Source organism: Erinaceus europaeus, chromosome 2 (assembly GCF_950295315.1).
Source record: "Erinaceus europaeus chromosome 2, mEriEur2.1, whole genome shotgun sequence".
In the NCBI taxonomy this organism is placed as follows: Eukaryota; Metazoa; Chordata; class Mammalia; order Eulipotyphla; family Erinaceidae; genus Erinaceus; species Erinaceus europaeus.
In genome coordinates this window covers 64,327,710-64,349,596 of record NC_080163.1, presented here as the reverse complement: position 1 = coordinate 64,349,596, position 21,887 = coordinate 64,327,710, and the positions used below count along the sequence as shown (strand labels likewise).

The 21,887-nt window shown below is 35.8% G+C and overlaps 1 protein-coding gene across 3 annotated transcripts in view; it reads right to left on the bottom strand.

Moving 5' to 3' along the window:
- Positions 1-21,887, bottom strand: part of ADAM2 (ADAM metallopeptidase domain 2) — a 68,701-nt gene that overhangs the window by 42,099 nt on the left and 4,715 nt on the right. For all 3 annotated transcript variants that reach the window (XM_060182117.1, XM_060182124.1, XM_060182133.1), the window contains 4 exons: positions 11,147-11,225; positions 6,078-6,154; positions 5,494-5,662; positions 535-591 (listed from right to left, as the gene is read on the bottom strand). In XM_060182117.1, the coding sequence (XP_060038100.1) occupies positions 535-591; positions 5,494-5,662; positions 6,078-6,154; positions 11,147-11,225 (382 nt within the window). The remainder of the gene's footprint in view (positions 1-534; positions 592-5,493; positions 5,663-6,077; positions 6,155-11,146; positions 11,226-21,887) is intronic.

Sequence of the window (21,887 nt, the reverse complement as noted above, 5' to 3'; positions counted from 1 at the left end):
GCTAATGAATAAAACCTGGTGGGTAGTAATTATTTTACCTTAGCTATATAAAATAATACACATAAATGTTTTATTTCTAGATGCCTAAATCTGTTAGTAATGCATTAAAATGGCCAGAAAACAGGCTTAGCAAGTGAAAGACACTGTTTTTTTTCATGTGGGAAACTCAGGGTCACATCCCTGCACATGATGTAGACTAAGACATCAGAGAAAGTGGTTACTCTGTTTTTGTTTTTGTTTCTGTCGTTCTCTCGGTCTGTTTGTCCATCCATGCATCCATCCATGCTTCCTTCCTTCCCTCCCTCCTTATGTCTGCCTGTTTGTCTATTCATCTATCAATCTATCTGAAGGTAAACTTAACTCAGGAGCAGTGAAATCACCAAGTGAAAGTATCTAGCTATGCAGAACCAAGAGATAAATCCAAAACAGAGATACACTCTAAGTCACAATTTATTTTCTTGTTTTAATGCATTTAAGTAGTTTAAAGCTCTTATCAATACTGATATAAACTGAAAAAGGTCAGAATATACTTACCAAATTTTTTTCAACTACAATATGCATTTCTATATATTGAGAGAGTGGTCTAAATGTCTGAAAAACATTATAAATTTTATTTCAAAAATTGTAGAATAATTGTAAAGCAGACCTTCTTAAAGTATTATCAAAAGTTCACCTTGGCTCCTATTTCACACCTATCTATCAAATCACACTCAATTTACTTAGAAATTAGATTTCCTCTACAGTCTATTTCCTCTACAGTATATTCTCCATATTCTCATATTCTACCTTCTCTGAAGAAATCTTTCTTCTCATTAAAAAAAAACCTGTATATTTCTCTTAGCTTAATAATCTTACTATATATTAAAATGTAGTATAGTTTAATCTAAGACTCTGAATAGTAAGAAGATATTATCCGAAGAATGAAATTGAACCTTGTGTGAAGCCCCTGAAGGGCAAAGAAATAGAAAGGACAGTCCTATTTAAAATGGACTACAGTTATTCTTAATATGTGGGCTCTGGGTGCAATGACTTTTACCATCATGATAAAAGCAGACACAAATGTTAACACTTCTTGGTGTTTGAACTCTGACTTATTTATATGAGCTAGACTTTGGGAGAAAGAAGAGAAAAACAAAAATAAGTTATAGTTATTGCAACTGATAAAACAGATTATCTGCAGTCCTCATTTTTTAAAATGGCAACTGAGAAAAAAAATGTCACTGAGGACTTGCATGACAGGTTTCAGAATCAGTTTTATAAAGTATAGAGCTCAAAATATTTATTACCAATATAATATATCATCTACAAACAATGGAAAATAGAAACAGAGGAAAAATAAGTTTCAGAGACAGAAGAAACATTTGTAGTGCTTATTATAGAGCCTGAAATGATTTTTTATTGATATTTAATCCCTTGACGTTCAACAAAACCTCATTTTATTTAAACCATTTTACATATAAAAAAGCATCAAAGAGGAAAGAACAAATCTGGAATTTAGTAGAGATTAAGAAAGTGATTATCATAGCAGTCATCTTTTGTTGTTATTTTTAAAAAAAAATGAAACTAAAGGGTCATGTGTTACAATCAGTAAGGACCTAGGTTTGAGCCCCCGGTCCCCTTCTGCAGGGGAAAGCTTTGCAAGTGGTGAAGTCTTGCAGGTGTCTCTCTCTCTCCCTCTGTATTTCTCTTACCCTCTAGATTTCTGCCTGTCTTTATCTAATAAATAAATATAACACATAAAACTTTTTTTAAATGAAACTAAAATCTCCTTGTTGTCTAACTGGTTTCTTATTATCTCCACCCAAAAATGAACATAATTTTCACTTCCAGCCAAAAATAGGCAATGCATATTACATAAGTTTAGGTTACAAACTTCAGATTTTTATTAAAGTTCTTCAACAAGAGGAGATATTGCTTTACACTGGGATAGAAATTAGCATTTAAATTAAGAAAGAGCAATATATTAAATGCTTAATGGATTTACACTTTTATTTAACCAACAGTGTTTTAGTGGTTTAACAGTTCTTGAAGTAATACATGTTATTTTTCAGTTTTGAAAATGAGAATTATCTCCCAGTGGGGAAGAAATGATAGGGGGAGATGACCAGATGGCTCTGAACTTCAATCCATCAGGAACCAAGGAAAGAAGAGGAAGAAAGGAAGGATATTTATAAATAGTAATAGATATAAGTATGACTTACAAAGTAAGTGAAGGAAGGACCATAGGAAAAAAATGGATATATATATATATATATATATATATATATATATTAAGACAGTTATAGAAATGATAGTCAACCCATATCTACAATTTTAGGGGAACTATTGTAGTTTCTTTTTAAAAAATATTTTATTTATTAATTCATTAATTGAGAGAGATAGGAAGAGAAAGAACCAGATTTCACTATGGTACATTTGCTGCCAGAAATTGAAATCAGGACCTCATGCTTGAGAGTTCAGCACCTTACCCACTGTGCTACCTCCCTGACCACATGAGAACTATAGTTTCCAGTGGAGAGAATGGGGATACAGAACTCCAGTGGTGGGAATGGTGTGAAATTATACCCTTATTATCTTATAATTTTGTAAATTATTATTGTCACTGGTAACTTGTTATGTAACCAATGATATTCTATTAATAATGCTTTATTACTAAGTAATATGCCTCATTGAGCAAATATATTTCTTTATATGTGGAGTCAGTATGTCAAGCTTGCTTTCTGGGGCAAATATGTCGTCTATGTGTTTATACTGTTTAATATAGGCAATCATTATGCTGAATATAGGATCAATATATATTTAATATGTTGATTATGCCTCCCCTATGAGTTGCAAATGTTACAATGTTCAGGAACATGGGCTCAAGCCTCTGCTTCCCACCTACAGAGAGGGGAAGCCTTTATGAGTGGTGAAGCAGTTTTGCAGGTCTCTCTCTCTTTCTCACTCTCTTCCTCTCCCTATCCTTCTCCCTCTCTCTCCTTACTCTCCACCTTATTCTCTTAATTGCTCTCTGGCTCTAATAACTAATAAATAAAATATAAACAATGAAAAAGGAATTAAGAATAAATAAATAAGTACAATATTTATAAGGCAAAGAAACAGAATGAGAAGCAAGTATTTTACCAAACTGTAAAGCTAGTCAAAAATTCTAGGAAGTTTTAATTTTTTATCCAGAGTTAGCATTTTATATAATGGTGATGAAGTAATTTCTTTTTCTAAAATTAAAACAAAAACTTCAATATAAGGCAATAAAAAGGAATTAATGACATTCTATTTGAAAAGGATGAGTATAAACTATACTCATATTGGCAAAATCCTATACACAGAAAATCAGAGTCCAATAATAAAAATTTTAAAATAAGGAATTTCACAAGTGTATAGAATATAAAATTAACACAGAAATATCTAATTTCCAAATAAAGATGTGGATAAATGTAAATTTGAAATAGAATTAAAGTTAAATGTGAATAATATTTAAAAATAATGAAACACATATAAATAAATTTAATTAGATACACCTTACTGATGATTGAAGAATAACATATACCACAAAAATATAGAAAGGAATAAAAGATCTAAACAATTCTATTTAGTAACTGGGTGGTTTGTTCACCAGTAGAGAGTAGAATTTGCATGCAGAAGGTGGAAAATTCAATCCCTGGAACAGCTGTGCCAGTGTGACACTTTTGTGTTCACTCATAATTCTGCTAATTGGTAAAAAAAAAAAGTTCATAAACAAGTAAAATTTCCATTCAGTGAACTTGCATAGGAAGAGTTTAGACCATTGATATGAGGATATTCCCGAGAAATTAGATCTACATTATCCCTGCTATCTATCTATCTACCTACCTATCTACCTATCTACCTACCTACCTACCTACCTACCTACCTACCTACCTACCTACCTACCTACCTACCTATCTTTCTCTATATATTCATTTACTGAGTAAGAAAGTAGGACCAACATATGCAGGTCTATGAGGGATCCTGTATTGAACCCAGGGACTCAGGCATGTGAGTCATGCACTCTACTTGCTGAGCCACATTTCCAGTTGTCAGATGACTTTTACAGGAAGCTGAAAATAAACTTTAAAATTCCCTGAGAAATGCATAATGCCAAGAACAGCTTTAACAGCACAGGAAAAGAATATTACTGAATATGTATTCTTACTAATTCTAAAACTAATCTCAAAATCATAGTAGTAAGTAAAGTGTGTTTCTGATGTAAGAATAAATATCTATATCTAGTCTACATCTATATTAGTCTATATCTGTATACCACTAAGATACAAAAACATGTTCAGAAATATTGCTTAACATTCATGGTTAAATATTGGGTACTGGAGGTATTAAATTTAAATAGAACTAAGAATATGTTTTTCAACAAATGCTGTTGAGAAAACAAAAATGCTGTTAAAAAGTAATGAATTTAGGGCTGGCAAAATAGCTCACCTGGACAATGCATCTGCTTTACAATGCCAGAACTCCATTGCACTGGAGGAAGCTTTGGTTCTGTGATATCTTTCTCTCTGTCTCTGACTCCCCATTTCTATATTTTTATATGAAAAAATTAACTCCATCAAGGAAGCTTTTTTTATTTACAAAAGGAGTCATTAAGAAAACTATAGGAAGAGAGGGGTCCAACTCCACAAAATTCTCACCACCAGATCTCCATATCCCATCACCTCCCCTGATAGCTTTCCCATTCTTTATCCCTCTGGGAGCATGGACCCAAGGTCATTGTGGGATGCAGAAGGTGGAAGGTCTGGCTTCTGTAATTGCTTCCCTGGTGAACTTGGTATTGACTGGTAGATTCACTGAAGCTTTCTTAGGTAAGTTATCTCTATTATCCTTCACCCAACCCCCCCTGTTTGCTTATTTCCCACTCTTTTTCTCCCATCTTTCTCACCCTCTCCATCTGCTTTTTCTCCCTTGTTCTCCTTTCCCCCCTCCACCTCTCCTTCTTCCCTCCTCTTGCCTTTCTCTCACACACATACACACATACAAAAATCTTTAAGTAATCTTTTTAAAATTCTAACAATTAATTTGGAGGGAAGAAGGAATCTACAGACTAGATCTATATCAATGAAAATATATGTTACTAAACGTGTCACCATTTGGAAGTTGTAAAAAATTGCATTGTTAGTTTTAAAGCTTACAAGTTTGGTGCTATTATATTCTGATCATATTTCTATCACTTATCTATTATTATCTATAATCACTTATTTATAATAATTATTTTTATTCAATTATCAACACTTGATTGATAATATTCATAAATCAATTTAAGGGAACTAGATGAATAAAATACTTAAGACACCCAATAGCCATTGTACTATTAATAATAGTATAATGAGAACATCAATGATTACTATTATGACACCGGTTATAATTACTATGAAAAGAACTCAGCATTATTAATTTAATAGATAAAATTCATCATTTAAAAATTGTATAGGAATACACAAATGGTTTACTCAATTAAGCACCTACCTGTATACTTTGTATTTTATAAGAAAAATCTCTTGACTCAACATCTTCTTCAGAATATAGTGAAATACCAGCATTCTTATGCTTTACTTTATAAATCACATGTTCAAAACCAATTGAAGGTTCCAATGGTTCAATTCCATAAGTTACATTTTCAAACTGCAGTAATCCCCTACAAGTTCCAAAAAAAATACATGAATAAAACACTTTGTGTGAATAAACTATCATATTTTTAATAGTATGATTTTTTTTTTCAGTTTGACTCTTAAGGTTGTATGTGGTAACACTGGTAACACAGAGAAAAGATTTACTGAATATCCACAAACTTACTACCACATGGAACAGCATAATGCTATACTATTTACCTAGTAATTAATATTTCATAGAGTCCAAATGTATCAGATTTAACATAAAGATAGGAACATTACAAGAATCTCCTTATTGTAATTTGTTGATTTTTATTGTATTGTTGATTTCAGAAATCAACATCCTCAACTTAGAACCCTTGAACATTCTTTAAAATTTGTTCAGTTTTTTCCCCAAAGAATATTCTAATTTTATAAGCAGATAAAATTTGATGTCCCAACCTGAGTCCAGTGCACGTGCTAATGATGACCATAGAATTTGGATAACCTTCAATATAACCTCGGTAGTAGCAAAAATCCTGAAGAATAAAAAGATATATATGTGTATCTCTATTAGAATAGTTCATGTTATAGGTACTATCTTCAAATTCTGAAGCATATATGCTTACTAGTGTGTCTGTGTAAAATAGTAATTGCTTCTTAAATGGGTTTATAAGTTTGCATATTTGATACCAGGGATCCCAGCCCATTTAGGAGTTCCTACTTTTGGGGCCAGGTAGCAGTGCACACATTAAGTGCAAAGGTTACCATGCATAAAGACTACTCTTCATTATAATAAAGGGTAGAGTATTTATTAAAGGGTAGTATGTGAGTATGGAAATTACTATTAGAGGTCACTGATTGTTTGATTAATCAAAACAAAATGTTATTGCATTAAGTTAGAGACAGTCAAGAATAGTCATGAAAAGGATGTCTATGATGTTTGCGTCCTTTCCTCCAGTCCTTCCTCCTCTCCTTGCCTTCCAGCCCTGCTGCTTTGTCTCCACCCTTTGTTTTGCGAATTTTTTTTTTATGTCACAGTGTTCAAGAGAAGACCCCAGGGTTCCTATTTTGGTATCTTGGGATTCTCCTATTTTACTCTGCATTCTCTAATGTTCTTTTTCACTCTAGGTGTTCAAGGTAAGGACTCGTAGGCATAGAGCCTTCAGTGTGTACTGGCTCAGAGAGCCAATTTTTTCTTTACAGTTTCAAGAAGATTAAATGCATTTTTATATTATATTCTCTTAAAAATTAAATACTACAATCTCAGTCTTTATGATCAAGGATGAAAAGTAATGAGACACTTATTTTTACTTTATTCTTCTGACTTAATATTGCAAAGTGGAGATAAAAGATAAATTCAAAAAAAACATTTCTCAAAATTATTTGAGAGAAATAACCAAGTAGCTTGCATTGGATTCACCATCTCACAGATAACAGATGTGAATTCCAGAAAAATCATTTAAACCCCAGCTATCAAAACAGGCAAGTGGGTGGGGCTGGATTGTAGTGCACCATATTGAGTGCACACATTACCAAGAGCAAGGACCCAGATTCAAATTCTTGTTCCCTATCTGCTGGGAGGATGCTTCATGAGTGGTGAAGCAGGCCTACAGGTGTCTTATCTTTCTCTCCTCTCTCTTTCCCTCCCCTCTTAATTTCTCTCTGTCCTTTCCAATAAAATAGAAAAAAATAAAAAGAAAGAAATAGCCACCAGGAATGGTGAATTTGTAGTGCTGGTACCAATCCCCAGCAATAGCCCTGGTGGCAATTAAAAAAACAAACAAACCACTGAACAAACAAAAACAGGCAAATAAACGAGTGTAGGAGCTATGGGGAGCAACTAGCAACAGAAGAAAACTACACTGACTAGGATTTGCATTTAAATTGATTTTTCTCCTGAGGGCAGGCAGGCCACTTAGTGCTACTGGCTAATATTCCAATAGAAACCCAATCTTATTGAGCATGATTTGAAAAATACCTACTTAAAAAAATAAAAAAAGAAAGAAAGAAAAAAAAGAAAAGAAAATCACCAGTGGCTATGGTTAAACCTCAGCTATAGGTCTCCAGAGCCCTACCTTACTAGAGAAATACAGAGGATAGGCTGGGGCCATGGACCCACTAACCAATATTCATGCCCAACAAAGAAACATCTACAGAACAGAATTCCTTTCTGCACCACCCCCTAAAGAATTTTGGCCGACATTCCCAGAGGTAGGTAAGGGTAAGAAGATAACTAGAGTGCTCTGAACCCCAATTCCACCAGGACCTGGAACATGTGTGATTAGGAATCTTTGTTTTTATACCATCACTAAGAGGGAAGAGAATCCAGGAAACATCAGAGAAAGTCAGGTGGCATTCCTTTTAACTGAGAGGCAAGAAGAAAATGAATGGACACTCAGAAGTAGTAATAGGTGTGTAGGTGTGGCCTAGAAATGAAGTGAAGGTAGGAGGATAGAAAAAAAAATATGTATATATATATATATATATATATATATATATATATATATATATATTTGGGAGAACTATGGCAGCTTCAGCTTGAAGGCTGGGGGAAACATGAAGTTATACTTCTCTTATCTTATAATTTTATAAATAACTATTAAATTACCAATAACAAATTAATAGTTGGATTCACATGGATGGGGTCCTGAGTTTGATTTCCTGCATTGCATAAACCAGAAGTGCAGCTCTGAGCAGTATTTCTCCTCCAGACAGCAGAAAAGTATATGGAGTAAAACATCGCAGTAGAGATAAATTATGGAATAGGTGCCAGGAAGCAGTATTTCCCATTAAAGCACAACCAGAGATCAACTACAAATCACAGAATAACTCTTCAGATCACAATGAGGTCTACCTTAAAAATACATACACCTGAATATTAGAAGTTTGATGATTAAAGAGTATAAAATTAGTAGAAGAGGAACCAAGCAATGGATTCATGGCATAGTTCTTATCATCCACCATTACTGGAAGCAGACCTTACCCTCCTCAGAGAGGGCAGAGGAATGCAAACATAGGATGAGTCTTTGATATGTTGACACTCTTAAAAGCTTAGACCAGGGAGAACAGAAGCAACTGGTGGCATAACTATATACAAATAATGTCAAAGGACATAAATTATGGTGGTGTTGTGTATGATACAGCAAATACTAACAAAGGGATATTTCAAAGTTAACCCAACTGCCAAATAATGTGATTATAGCAATAACTATCTATTGTCTTCTTAAACCCTAAGACAGCAGGAACCTCTGGCTTCCTCTAGAGAGCCTATATTTCCCCCAGTCCTGGAACCTCTAGGGTGGGGCTCACCTTCCTGCAAGCTTCTCTCAAGTCATACCAAATGATATTGTATCCACAAATCCCAACCTAATCAACGCAAGGAGTACCACCTCAGCATGCTTCACTTCAAACTGTGTCCAGAGACTTCTGACATGGAATGTCAACACTTCACCCTCATTATTTGGGTGAGACCTTTCCTTTCATAGTATTCTCTAATTCCATTCCAGGAGGTTCATATCCTAACAAAGTCCCAAAACCGAGATATAGGTCAGGTCCCATAAGATAGAGCATATGTTCACATGTATCCATAAATTAGGGCAAAATATATACCTGAAAGCAAAAATACACAATAGTCTGCAGTGAGTCAGTATCAAGTTCATAAGGAAATAGTGTCTACTTAGACTTAGATACCCTCCTCACCTACTTCCTATTACAGTTTTCTCACTCACTTGCTTTGCTAACCTTAGCACAAAGCAAGGACTGCAAAAGCTGAATAAAACTCAATGATGACTTTTTAGTCACTATCAGGACACCCCATCAGCTGGGGCCCTATTTGGGGAGTCCTCAGATTCGAAACAGACATGATGGGCATAAACCTCAAATAAATCTCTCTCTCCATTGTTACCAGTCTCTCCCCCTCTCTGTCTTCCTCTCCTCTCTCCATTTCTCTCTGTCCTATCCAACAATGACGACATCAATAATAACTACAACAATAAAACAACAAGGGAAACAAAAGGGCATAAATAAATAAATATTAAAAAAAAAAGAAAAAGAATATTCTCCAACCCCCCCCCCCCCAAAAAAAAAAACTACATAGAGGAAATACAGGTAATCCTCTCCTGAGCTATTATCAGAGATGCATTTAGCAGGACTAGGGCTGGGGAGATAGCTTAATGGTTATGTTATTTTCATGCCTGAGACAGCAAAGATCTCAGGTTTAATCCTTAGAGCTACCGTAAGCCAGAACTGAGCAGTGCTCTGGTAAAACTAAATTAATATTTCATTTGTTTGTTAAAAAAAAAAATGAACTGCATTAAGTTAAAATTTCTTTCGCACATTAAACCTACCACATAGAAATAAAAACAAAAAAAGCAAACAAACGAAACAAAAAAAGCAGAAGAAACTCTAAAATGAGAGGATATATTGAAATCAGACTTCCAAAAAGAGATTTATATGGACAATATGGAAATTCAACCCTATAAAAATAGGTAATAGACACTTCTCAGATTTTCTTTTTTATATATTGTTCGATGTTTTATTCACATCTTTAAAATATGTATCTTTGGACAGTTGTGTGTAATGTTCTACAAATACTTGTTGATTTGTGCAAATGGATTACTAACTTTGCTCATCTCAACTTACTTGCTGAGTTTCCTTCCATTCATAAATCAGATAGAGAGGAATAATAAAATATAATCAATAATAATAATTTATTTCTATCCGTTTGCATCTCATGTAACTTGAAATCTGTTTTTTCAACTCATTTGAACTGTTATATTATCTCTTTAATAATGACAAATATCTTTCTGTTTGTCTTAGATCATAATTACCTGAACAGTTGTAAGTTGTATATACTAAAAACAAATTCTATCTGTTTAGATGGTTTATGTGTTCTTTTATATAAAAGTGTTAATTTGCTAAGTTTGGGTGACTTTTAGGCATGAAAATCATCTTAATTTCATGAAAATAAATGTACTCAAATAATATTCCTTAAAATTTCCTGTATTGGATATAAGCATGGAGTTTTGAGTAGCATAATTTCTCTACATGATACCATACATTCTTTACACATGTAGATAAACTTCCATAAGTTAATACATTTAATTTATAAACAAATCACTGTAGCACTATAACTACAACTTATCTCTCATGGTTGCCTCCTGACAGTTACTGAGTTAAGGGTGACAGAATGTTATAAGACTCAGGGGTGGGATGTTGTGGCCTTGGTTATTGTCTTTTTGTCTTTCCCATCCAATCTCACTTCTCATTCCCTCACATGCATACATGTCGCACACATACATATATATTTATACATACATGTATATTCACTGTTTGACAACATACAACCTCTCTGTTTGTATAGATGATTCCATAGATGACTCACACATCTTTGTTGCATAAAATTTGAAGAAAGTCAGCACATCTAGTATATCTTGTTTAAAACTACACTGCAAAAAATGCTTTCATTTCAAACCTGAGTCATTCCTAGAGATGCATGCTAAGATGCATAAGAGACAGCAGTATCATACCTGAAGTTGCTGTTCATGAGGTTTCATACTTCTTGAGCCATTATAACTATAAACTCTAAAGTTGTGAGGTAAAAAGTTTCTGTAAAATAAAGATAAGAAATACTAAGTAGAAAATCTGTTCCTTCAACATTATAATGAAGAAAATATTTATTTTTAAAATGTATTCATTCACTTATTTATTTGCCTCCAGGATTAATGCTGGGGCTCAGTGCCTGTGATACTAATCCACTGCTCCTAGTGGCCATTTTTTTCCTTTGTTGTTGTTGTTTTTGCTGCTGTTGGTGGATAGGACAGAGAGAAATTGAGAGAGAAGGGGAAGACAGAGAGGGAGAAAGATATAGATATTTACAGACTTGATTCACAGCTTGTGAAGGGATCTCACCTCAGCAGGTGGGGAGCTGGGAACTCCATCCAGGATCATTATGCTAATTTTTTTCAATCTTTGCATTTAACCCAGTGCTACAGCTTGTTCCGATGTATTTTTATTTTTATAGGTGGTTAGGTAGTTTATCAGAGAGTGGGTGATCAAGATCAAGAGAAATTAATTCTCTCAGTACACTGATTTTGTTCCAGTTGTGCATGGAAATCCTGGTCTCCGAGCCTCTCCTCACTCCTTTTATATAGTTTCACTGTGCTTGAGCTGTGTTTTAAACATAATGGAAAAACTTATCCTGGAGCGGGGTGGTGGCACACAAATCACCTTGGTGTTGTGGTGTCTTTCCCTAATTCTTCTGTCTCCTGCTTTCTATGTGAAAAAAGTAGGCCTTGAGCAATGAAGCTTTGGATAAACAAAACAGTCAACCAAAAACCCTTGGATCAGAGAAGTCAAAGATCTTTAGTTGAAATTGCTATTATCAGAAATCACAGACTCGGAAAATGGCATAATGACTATGTACAAAAGATTTTCATGCCCGAGGCATCAAAGGTCGCAGGTTCAATCCCCAGCACCACCATAAGCTTAAGCTGAGCTGTATCTTGGTTACAAAATAAATAAAATTTGCTGAACATATGAGGCACTATGTCTTTGATGTTTGACTGAAAAAGAAAGCTGCTGCTGGGAAGTCTAAGAACAAGAAGACGTTTTAACCATCATAAAGGGCTGGAATGAAAATCTTGAACATTTTGGGTGCATGAGTTACACAAATTCTGCCCCTCAAAATCAGTCTAAGTAATCCTAGAGTTTATTCCAGAAAGAGTGAGTAGAAGTAAAGATTTGATAATGAACATAAACAAACATTTTTCTTTATCAAAGACACAGTGCCAAAACTCAAGTCCCATCTGAAGTCCTCAGTGGGATTACATTTGCCTACAGTGCTCGACAGCTCTAGTCAGATAGATCTGACTAGAAATACACTTAGGGAGCTTACATTTATTCGTGGCTACTATTGAATTGCAGTACCTTCACAGTACAAATCCACAACTTACAGATTTTTCTGATCATGCATACACACTTGTGAAAAATATGAGACTAAATATGCACACTCTAATGGCCTGTAACTGAGGGATAATGATAAGAAGAGGCTGGGAAAGTTCAGAGGAAGGATTAGTTCAGGTGGAGAAGGCTGCAGATGTATCTTCCAGATCACATACCTGCAGTCTTTAGTGAGGCCTGAACATAAGTTAAGAATTAGTATATCTTTAGTAATGCTATTTTGGTGGCAAAAAAACCCCAAACTTTTCAGACAAGCAAAAGTTGGAGGAATAAACTATCAACAAATTATCTCTGTCCCCAGAGACCCACTCTACTAGGGAAAGAGAGAGGCAGACTGGGAGTATGGACTGACCAGTCAATGCCCATGTTCAGCGGGGAAGCAATTACAGAAGCCAGACCTTCTACCTTCTGCAACCCACAATGACCCTGGGTCCATGCTCCCAGAGGGCTAGAGAATGGGAAAGCTATCAGGGGAGGGGGTGGGATATGGAGATTGGGTGGTGGGAATTGTGTGGAATTGTACCCCTCCTACCCTATGGTTTTGTTAATTAATACTTTCTTAAATAAAAAAATAAAAAATAAATAAAATAAAAATAAAAAAAGAAGTTCTAAAAAACTCCTATAAACAATAACATCGCCTAATACACGCCATATATCAGAATGCTTAGGGAAAATTTATGATAGTGGCATTGAAATATATTAAATAATATCAATAAATTTGAATGGTCTGAATTCATCCATTAAAAGGCACAGAATAGGAAGATGGATGAGAAAATACAACCCAACTAAATGTTACCTATAGTAATCCCACTGAACTTAACAGGACAAACACAGACTCAAAATGAAAGGATGGAAAACTATCATACATGCTAGTAGACCACAGAAGAGGGCAGAAACAGCTATTCTCATACCTGGCACATTTGATTTTAAAATATATAGAAATAAAAGATACGGATGAATATTACATAATGCTCAGAGGGTCAGACAAACTAGAGGACTTAGCAATTCCTAACATTATACACTTAATTAGGGGCCATCAGAATACACCAAACACGACTGAAAGAGCTACAAAATACATAAATAGCAACACAGTAATAAGATGAGATTTCAACATCTCATTCTCTAAAATAGATCATCTAAGCAGAGCTAATAAAGAAGCCAGAGAATTGAATGAAGAGATATGTAGACTAGATCTATTGGACATTTCCAGAGCCCTTCAGCTGAAGGGCTCTGGTATGCACATTCTGAGTCCACAAGGGACATTCTCAAGGACAGATCATATATGAGGCCACAAAGACAGTGTCTACAAATTCAAGAGCATAAAAATCATCCCAAGCATCTTCTCAGACCACAGTGGAATTAAACCAACACTTAACAATCAACAAAAGATTAGTAAGAGTCCGAAAATGTGGAAGCTCAACAGTACACTACTTAACAACTTCTGTGGCAAAGAGGAAATAAAGGAAGAAATCAAAATGTTTCCCAGAGTTCAATGAAAATGAGGACACAAGCTATCAAAATATTTGGGACATAGCTTTCTTATACCTTAAATAAACTCTCTTTTCTCCTAGACTGATATAGAGAGACATCACACCATAGAAGAAAAACTTATTTCAGTGAAGTAGGGACCAGGCTCAAAACTCAGTTACACAAATGTCAAAGCAGCACACAAATTAAGCGAGCTATTTTACCAGACCCAGAATCTCATTTAAGCACCAAAGCCATATATATAGATTTTAAATAAAAAATATTGAAGACAAATTTGTATGCTAAATTTATCCTAAAAAAGCAGCAGATAAAATAACAGATAAAATAGATTATTAAAGGAAAAGGTACTAAAAGATAGGAGTACGCCATTATTCAACAATTCTTTATTTGTTCCAATATATGGCAAGTATTATAGTGATGTTCTTGTTTATAAGAGGTCTTTTAGCACCACTTTCAGGGCAGGCTTGGTTATGGTTGCTGTTTAACTGTTGTCTGTCTGAGGTTTTGATCCCTCCATCTAGTTTGAATGAAAGTCTAGCAGGATATATTATCCTTGGTTGAAACCCTTTTTCATTCAGGGTTTGATAGTTATCTTGCCATTCTCTTCTGGCTTTTAGAGACTGAGTGGAGAAATCTGCTGATAGTGTTATGGGTTTTCCTCTGTATGTGACCTTTTGTTTTTCTCTTGTAGCCTTTAGGATCCGTTCTTTATTGCTTCTTTTCATCGTAACTATGATGTGTCTTGGTGTCTTCAGGTCTGGGTTGATTCTGTTTAGGACTCTCTGGCCTCTTGAATCTTAATGTCCTTTCTGTTGTTTAGGTCTGGGAAGTTTTCTTCCATTATTTTCTCTAGAATATTTACTTCCCCTTCCTTTCTTTCTTCCTCTGGTAGACCAATTATACGAGTGTTACTTCTTTTGAGATCATCCCATATGTCTCTGTTGTAGTTTTCAGTGTCTCTCAATCTCTTTTTGAGCTCTTTTACCTCTTTGTTTTATCTAGTTCATCCTCTGTCTGACTAATTCTGTTTTCTGCTTCTGTTAATCTTCTTTTCATTCCCTGAGCTTCTTTCTTCAGTTCAGTTATAGTATTAGCTTATTCTGCGAGTTGGCTTTTTAGCTCAGCTATTTCAGCTTTCATTTCTCTAGTTACCTCGTGGTAAATTGAATTTTCTTTGAGGTTCTCCTTTTCCCCCCCTAATTCTGAAAGCCCTCTGCTCCATAGCTGTCTTCATTTCTGTGATTATTAGGTTTACTATTTCTTGTATACTTTTCTTATCTATGGTTATATCTGACTGATTTGGAGTTTTTTCTGGGCTCCTGTCCTGGTTCATTGTGGTAGCATATTTATTTGCTCTTGATTTAACCATTTTTTTATTGATGTGATTTTTCTTTTCCTATTCTCTTTTTTAAATTTATTTTTTAAAAAGAAGACATTAACAAAACCATATCATAAGAGGGGTACAACTCCACACAATTCCCACCACCAGATCCCATATCCCATCCCATCTCCTGATAGCTTTCCTATTCTTTATCCTTCTGGGGCTCTGGAGAAGTGGAGCTCCAGGACACATTGGTGAGGTCGTCTGTCCAGAGAAGACTGGTCGGCATCACGCTGGCACCTGGAACCTGGTGGCTGAAAAGAGAGTTAACATACAAAGCCAAAAAAAGTGTTGAACAATCATGGACCTAAAGGCTGGAATAGTGCAGATGAAGTGTTGGAGGTTCTCACTGCAAGCTATTGTGTACTTTTGCTTTCAAGTATGTATTTTGCACTAGTTTATGGATATGTGTGAACATATGCTCTTATCTCATGGGACCTGGTCTATATCTAAGTTTTGGGACTTTGTTAGAAAGTGAACCACCTGGAATGGAATTAGAGAATACTATGAAACCAAAGGTCTCACCCAAGTAATGAAGCTGAAGGGTTGTCATTCCGCACCTGAAATCTCTGGACACAGTCTGAAGTGAAGCATGCTGAGGTAGTACTCGTTGCATTGATTATGTTGGGATCAGTGGATGCAATATTGTTTGGTATGAATTTAGAGAAGCATGCTGAAAGTGCACCCCACCCTAAGGTTCCAGGACTGGGGGAAATATAGGCTCTATAGTGGAAATGTGAGGTTCCTGCTGTCTTAGGCTTCAAGAAGACAATAGATGGCTATTGTTATAATCACATTGTTTGGTAGTTGGGTTAACTTTGAAAAATACCTTTGTTAGGATTTGCTGAATCATACTCAACATCACCATAAGTTATGTCCTTTGACATTATTTGAATATAGCTGTGCCACCAGTTGCTTCTGTTCTCCCTGGTCTAGGCTTTTGAGAAAGTTAACATATCAAAGACTCAGCCTATGTATTAAAAAGACAGTCTGTGCTTTAAAAAGTTTGAGACATACAATTTTCCCCTCTCATATTAATTAGAGATTTATATGACTAAAATTGATAGAAGTATACATAAACACTATTCCCACCACCCAAAGACCTGTGTCCCATTCCACCTCCCCACCCCCCAACCTTCTCCCACTGCCCTGGGAAGCCGAATATCCACCCTCCCCCTCACTCCAGGGTTTTTACTTTGGTGCCCTACTCTAGATTTAGTCAAATCCTGCTTTTAGTTTCCCTTTCTGTTCTTCTTTCTCAACTTCTGTTGATGAGTAGGATCATCCCATACTCAACTTTATCTCTCTGACTTAGTTCACTTAACAGAATTCCTTCTAGCTCCATCCAAGCTGGGTCAGAGAAGTTGGGTTCATTGTTGTTAATAGCTGCATAGTATTACATTGTGTATATATATGACAGCTTCCTCAGCCACTCATCTGTTATTGGGCACCTGGGTTGCTTCCAGGTTTTAGCTATTATGAACTGTGCTGCTATGAACATAGGTGTACACATATCTTTTTGGATGGGTGTTATGGAGTCCTTGGGGTAGATCCCCAGGAGATGAATTACTGGGTCATATGGAAGGTCCATGTCTAGCCTTGTGAGAGTTCTCCAGACTGTTCTCCACAGAGGCTGAAGCAGTTTACATCCCCACCAGTAGTTCACAAGTGGCCTTCTTTCCCCACAGCCTCTCCAGCATTTGTTGCTGCTGTCCTTTTTGATGGATGCCATTCTCACAGGGGTGAGGTAGTATCTCAATGTTGTCTTTATTTGCATTTCTCTAACAATCAGTGACTTGGAGAAATTTTTCATGTGTTTGTTAGCCTTTTGGCTCTCTTCTGTAGTGAATGTTTTGTTCATATCCTCTGCCCATTTTTGAATGGGATCATTTGATTTTTTGTTGCTCAGTTTGCTGAGCTCTTTGTATATTTTGGTTATTAGTCTCTTGTTTGACGTATAGCATGTGAAGATCTTCTCCCATTCTGTGAGGGGTCTCTTTGTGTGATAGTTTCTTGGCTGTGCAAAAGCTTTTCAACTTGATGTAGTCCCATTGATTTGTTTCTGCTTTAGTCTTCCTTGCAGTTGGGTTTGTTTCATCAAAGATGTCCTTGAGGTTTAGGTGGTAAAGTGTTCCACCAATGTTTTCCTCTAAGTTTTTGATAATTTCTGTTCTAACATCCAGGTCCTTGGTCCATTTGGAGTTGATTTTTGTTTCTGGTGAGATAAGGTGGTTCACTTTTATTCTTCCACATGTTTCAGCCCAGTTTTCCTAGCACCATTTATTGAAGAGAGCCTCCTTCCTCCATTTAATACTTTGGGCCCCCTTATCAAAGATTATCCAAGATGTCCATAGTTGTGGGGGTTTAGTTCTGGGCTTTCAATTCTCTTCCACTGCTCTGTGTGCCTATTTTTTTCCAGTACTAGGCTGTTTTGATCATGATTGACTTATTATATAGTTTGAGATTTGGGAGTATGATGCCTCCATTTCTGTTTCTTTTCCCCAAGTTTGTTTTGGCAATTCTGGTTCTAGATAAATGATTGTAGTTTTTGTTCTATTCACTTAAAGAAGCTTGGTGGAACTTTGATGGCTATGCTTTAAATTTGTATATGGCTCTGGGGAGAATATTCATTTTGATGATATTAATTATTCCAATCCATGATCATGGGATGTCTTTCAATTTCTTGGTATCATTTTCTATTTCCTTGAATAGTGACTCATAGTTTTCAGTATACAAGTATTTCACTTCTCTGGTCAGCATTATTCCTAGGTATTTTATTGATTTTGCTGCAACAGTGAATGGGAGTGATTTCTGGATGTCTTCTTCTTCAGATGTAGTGTTTACATAAAGAAATGCCACTGATTTTTGTACATTGATTTTGTAGCCTTCCACCTTTCTATATGGTCTGATAATTTCCAGTAGTTTTCTCCTGTATTATTTAGGTTTTTCTCTGTATACTATCATAATTTTCATTTTTCTCTTCTATCGTTTTTCAGTTTTTGTGATTTGAGTATAAGCCATTCTATACTAAAGACCTTTATAACAAGTGCAGTCACCAACCTCAGAAATTACAACCATAGTAACTGAGTCAAGGATTGATGCAGTTCAACCAATAACATTTAGCCAAACAATACCTCTATTCCAAGAAAAAAATAGCAACCACACAAAAGAAAAAGAACGAGATTGGAAAAAAGAGAAAGCAAGTATAAACAATTATGCAAATCTACTGTCCACTATAAATTCTTGGGATAGAAAGGGGGAAAGAGTAAAGTAGAGAAGACACACACACATAAGAGTCCACTCTGAGTCAGATTTATTCCCCCAAATAATTCACAAGCGACTCTATCAGTGAATTCAGAAAACAAAAGAAATAGGAAGGAAGGAAAGAATAAAAAAAATAAAGGAAGAAAGAAAGAAGAAAAAAGGATGAGCAGTGAAAGAGGTTTTTTTTTTTTTTTTTTTTTTAAATAGTAGGAGGAGGGAAAAAGGAGAGTGGAGAGAAGAGGTAGAGATAAACCAGTTTCTCTCACAATGGATAGGACACCCAGTCACTTAGGAATGGAAAAACAACAATGGTTAATTTTGGTCATCCTAAAGAAGAGGAGAAAAATTGATTGTATGTCTCAAACTTTTTAAAGCACAGACTGAGTCTTTAATACGTAGGCTGAGTCTTTGATATGTTAACTTTCTCAAAAGCCTAGACCAGGGAGAACAGAAGCAACTGGTGGCACAGCTATATTCAAATAATGTCAAAGGACATAAATTATGGTGATGTTGGGTATGTAAATCCTAACAAAGGTATTTTTCAAAGTTAACCCAACTACCAAACAATGTGATTATAACAATAGCCATCTATTGTCTTCTTGAAGCTTAAGACAGCAGGAACCTCACATTTCCACTATAGAGCCTATATTTCCCCCAGTCCTGGAACCTTAGGGTGGGGTGCATTTTCAACATGCTTCTTTAAATTCATATCAAACAATATTGCATCCACTGATCCCAACATAATCAATGCAACGAGTACTACCTCAGTATGCTTCATTTCAGACTGTGTCCAGAGATTTCAGGTGTGGAATGACAACCCTTCAGCTTCATTACTCGGGTGAGACCTTTAGTTTCATAGTATTCTCTAATTCCATTCCAGGTGGTTCACTTCCTAATAAAGTTCCAAAACCTACATATAGACCAGGTCCCATGAGATAGAGCATATGTTCACACGTATCCATAAACTAGTGCAAAATACATACTTGAAAGCAAAAGTACACAATAGTCTGCAATGAGTGAGTACAAAGTTCCTAATGAAATAGTATCTAATTAGACTTAGATAGCCTACTCACTTACTTCCTATCACAATTATCTCACTCACTCCAAAGCTAACGTTAGCAAAGCAAGGACTACTGAAGCTTAATAAGGGCAAGAGACTGGCATATTTTAAGGATGACTCTTTAGTTACTATCAGGCCACCTCATCAGCTGGGGCCCTAGTCAAATTCCCAAACAGACATGATGGGCCTAGACCTCAAATAAACCCCTCTCTCCAGTGTTACTGGTCATCTCTAACAGGAACAACAAAAAAGACCCCTTTTTGGGCCCCCATAAGACCTTGCCCTCAACTTGGATCAACAACAGTAGAGAATGTTCCATCCTCCGAAGGGAGGCAGGACAACATACACTATGCTACACCTGAGGAAGATGGGTCAATATTGGGGCAACTTGGAATGTTCTTATTCATGAACACAGAAAGTGAGCTCAGATCCACAGGGATGCAGAGGTCACATAGGCTCCTAAGCTGAATATGGGACCCAGACCAGATCAAATTGATGGGGTTTACTGTCAACAATATTTATACCCTTACCCAAAAAAGGGAGCTACTCTCTTCCCTGATACAGCTTTCTGTCCCTTTTCTAGCCATGGCATCATCTCCCCAGAAAATAACTTGGATCCCTTGGCTCAGGAAAAAAAGCTAGCATAGCTATAGACCCTTTGAAATATAACTAAAATATGCCTACTAGCTATCTACAAAATGGAGGACACTTCATCTGCACTATTCCAGCCTTTAGGTCCATGATTATTCAAGAATTTGTTTGGCTTTGTATGCTAGCTCTCTTTTCAACCACCAGGTTCCAGATACTAGCAGGATGTCGACCAGAGTTCCCTGGACAGAGAACCCCTGTTTCCTGGAGCTCTGCTTCCCCAGTGCCCCACCCTACTAGGGAAAGAGAGAAGCAGGCTGGGAGTATGGATGGACCTGTTAAGCCCATGTTCAGTGGAGAAGCAATTACGGAAACCAGACCTTCTACCTTTTGCATCCCACAATGACCTTGGGTCCATCATCCCAGAGGGCTAAAGAATAAGAAAACTATCAGGGGAGGGGATGGGAAACGGAGATCTGGTGATGGGAATTGTGTGGAGCTGTACCCCTCTTATCATATGGTTGTTAATGCCTCTTTTTTTAAATAAATAAAAAAAATTAAAAAGATAGGAATAGGCATTCTATATATAATGGCTATAAGTTTAATGTAAAATATATATATATATCTCCAACAAATGCTAGGGAGCCAAATTGAAAAGTCAATTTAACTAAATGTTAATATACTTAACTGAATTACTAGAACACAGTGCATAGTATTGAAAACAATAAATCAAGACTACAGGTATTTTTTTGTCCACTTACAGTTATTTAAAGAAGTGAGAAAGAGAACACATAGATAACTTTAGAAACTTGCTCAGATGGTCTTAATAAACATTCTCAAAAATATTGTACTCCGAAAGAAAAGAAGTTATATATTTTTCCAGATACACTTGGGATATATAGGAGTGGAAAACGTCAAGAGATTCACAAAACTTCAGATCATATCAAGTTTTTTTTTCCTATCATGATATAATATAAAAATCAACAAAATAAAACTGGAGGTGTGGGGAGATAGCATAATGGTTATGCAAAAAGCCTGTCATGCCTTAGGCACCAAAGGTCCCAGGTCAATCCCCAGCACCACCATAAGCCAGAGAGGTGAGCAGTGCTATGGTAAAAAAAATAAATACAATAAAAAAAAATAAAACTGGAAACATCTCAAACACATGAAGACTAAACAACTGTTAAAATTTTAAAAAAGACGAAGAAGGTCTGATTGGAGGCACACCTCATAGAAACACACATTATTATGCACAAGGTCCTGGGTTCAAACCCCCAGAGCCCATCTGCAGGGGAGACTTCACTAGCAGTAAAGCAGTGCTGCTGATATCTCTTTCTCTCTCTTTTTCTGCTTCCCTTTCCCACTTGATTTCTTTCTATCCCTATACAAGAAATAAGTTTTTTTTGAAATGAAAATAGACATAGTTCAGAGGGAGAACTTCCATCTTGCACCTATGGGGCCTTGGTTTTGAAGCAAATCACTATAAGAATCCAACAAAGTGAGCATAATTTTCTGAACAGTGTAGTAG